Raw genomic sequence first — 2,327 nt, forward strand, 5'->3', positions numbered from 1 at the left:
CCCCATAATATTGGACATAATACCCCAAAATACCCACTTAATACCTCATAATACCCCATAATAGTCTATAATACTTCATTATATTACATAATATGTGAGAATATGCCTAAATAAGTGCCATAATCGGCCATAATACCATAATACTCCGTACACAGCTGACATGAGTGGGAGACCCCTTGAAAATATGTTCTAGGTGTTACTGATTTGCGTAGTGTAAGCTATACAACTGTCTTGTCGCCCGTCGTATACTTCGCGATACGTCATACACAAAAACGACCGGAAAACGCGAGCAAGCAACACTGCCGACTGCCAGCAATTAGAAAGTAGCCACAAACGTCTGCAACGATTTTACAGTGATAAACGTGTATCTTATAAATTAGATCGCAATTCATCTTTAATTAATGATTTGCCAAAAAAGGAAATTTCTCGGGCCAATGTGTTCCCAAAAACGTTGACGCGTTCTGTTTTCCTTTCAAACTCACCTCTTCCTTCTGGTCGGACTGGGCGGGGGATGGCGAAGGCGCGGGCAGCTTGGGCAGGGGCAGCGAGGCTGGGGGCGGCGGCGGCGGCGGTGGGGCGGGCCGCTGGGGTGGCTGCGGCGCGTTGTGTGGCAGCGAGAAGGGGAGCAGCGGCTGGCCGAAGCTGGACTGCTGCTGTTGGCCGAAGCCGGACTGCTGTTGTTGGCCGAAACTTGACTGCGGCTGGTTCAGCAGCACCTTCAAACACGGAAACATCCAGTTTATTACTCAATTTTAGTTAATTTCACTCAGAAAACGGGAAGCTAACATAACCCGAGGAACAACGATGTGAAATGCATGTGGTTGGTCCAACCTTCAAATAGGCGTAACTAAATTTCTCGTAACTACATTTCTGCTCAGTTCCCTGGGAGATTGTCTCATTCGTAATTTTATAGTTGCTTGCCCTTAACCCTGTCACGGCTGCTACAGAATTCCACTTATTCTCAGCGCCTAACGAACTAAATTTTGTATGCAAATGCTGTTAAGAATTTTCTTTCTTTGAACTGTGAAAATGTTGTTCATGGTAACTGTTCGCCTGCATTTTGCAGTGCGGATACATTTTGGACAGTTGTCTGTGCACCGCGCGATCCATACTGAAGGGCCAACCGTGCGGTGGGGAGAGCGGCCGCCTAACAATAGGCCCTTCAGCCACCCGTCTCGTCCCGTCCGCACACTCACACACTCACACACCTCCGCACCGGCACCGCGCGGCCAGAGCCCAGAGCGCCGGGCAGCAGCGGCGGCCAGCGCCAGAGCGGCGCCCAGGCCAGGCCGCCTCGCATGCGAAAGTTGGTCAGCCCTCTCAAGCTGTTCAAAGCTCCGCAGCTTCGCCCGTGCTGCGCTCCCGCGCCGCGTCGTGTAGGACAGCGCGCCGCCCATCCCCCGGTGCGCCGCGCGCGACGTACTCTCACAGCAGCTCAGCCGAGTGCTGGGTAGGGCGTCGTAGTGTAACGAAACGCGTAAGAATAGTGCATAAAAACAATACTAAAATTGCAATTTCAATGCTGTATTTGAAGCGTTTTCGAAAACTTTCCAAAGTATCCTCGTACTCTTAACTTTTTACTGGAAAATTTGCTGAGTAACTTCTTAAGTTTTGTGCTGCTGTAAATTTTAAAGAAATTCTTTTGTATTACACTGTGAAAAATACCGTCGTAAATTTACAAAAATTTTGTACACTCGAATTATAATTTAAGTTGTAGCACATTTTTTACTCGCCAAGGGATTTGAAGTCGATACATACTGCATATATTTTTACGATTACAAATCGTAATTTTACAACTTGTGTCAAGGAAAATTTTCCTGTAAACCTAACTACTTTGTTTTACAGTGACTAAACTTTTTTCTGGAACTACTTAACATTTTTCTTGTACTGTTTTTTTAATAATTGGGAAATGTTACGTAATCAAAGAATTTCATAATATACAGCAGCACACAACTTAGTCTTGTAGTTGTAGTTATTATGCAAATTTTCTAGCACAAAAGTTTAGAGGACATGAAAAGGGTATCCGTGCGCTTCAACCATGCGTATCTCTCAGTTTTTCAAGGCTTCTTATGGGTCCCAAACGGTCTACCCACGAATTTCTTAATCTTCCCATGATTATTGCGGTGTTCCCATATAGATCTTTTAGTTTTCAAAAATGGTTTTGGTCTTCCTCGCTACTTTCTACGTTTTCCTTATTATTTATTATGTTGATGTTAAAATTTCTCTGGCCTTCCTCGTCTTTTACCGTTCGTCTTAAGTTTTCTCTAGTCTTTCTTGTGGTCTGTGTCTTCCAGATTTCTGGGTGGCCAGTGTACACGCTCAAGACC

The 2,327-nt window shown here is 45.3% G+C and overlaps 1 protein-coding gene across 1 annotated transcript in view; it reads right to left on the bottom strand.

Annotated features, from left to right (window-relative positions):
- The window catches only part of LOC127748880 (uncharacterized), a 19,294-nt gene extending 18,395 nt beyond the window's left edge, over nucleotides 1-899 (bottom strand). The window contains exons 1-2 of the mRNA XM_052264282.1: nucleotides 867-899; nucleotides 483-716 (exon numbers count right to left, since the gene is read on the bottom strand). Of these exons, the coding sequence (XP_052120242.1) occupies nucleotides 483-716; nucleotides 867-899 (267 nt within the window). The remainder of the gene's footprint in view (nucleotides 1-482; nucleotides 717-866) is intronic.
- Between the last annotated feature and the right edge of the window lie 1,428 nt (nucleotides 900-2,327).

This window comes from Frankliniella occidentalis, unplaced genomic scaffold (assembly GCF_000697945.3).
Source record: "Frankliniella occidentalis isolate FOCC.00 unplaced genomic scaffold, Focc_3.1 Scaffold17, whole genome shotgun sequence".
NCBI classification, from domain to species: Eukaryota; Metazoa; Arthropoda; class Insecta; order Thysanoptera; family Thripidae; genus Frankliniella; species Frankliniella occidentalis.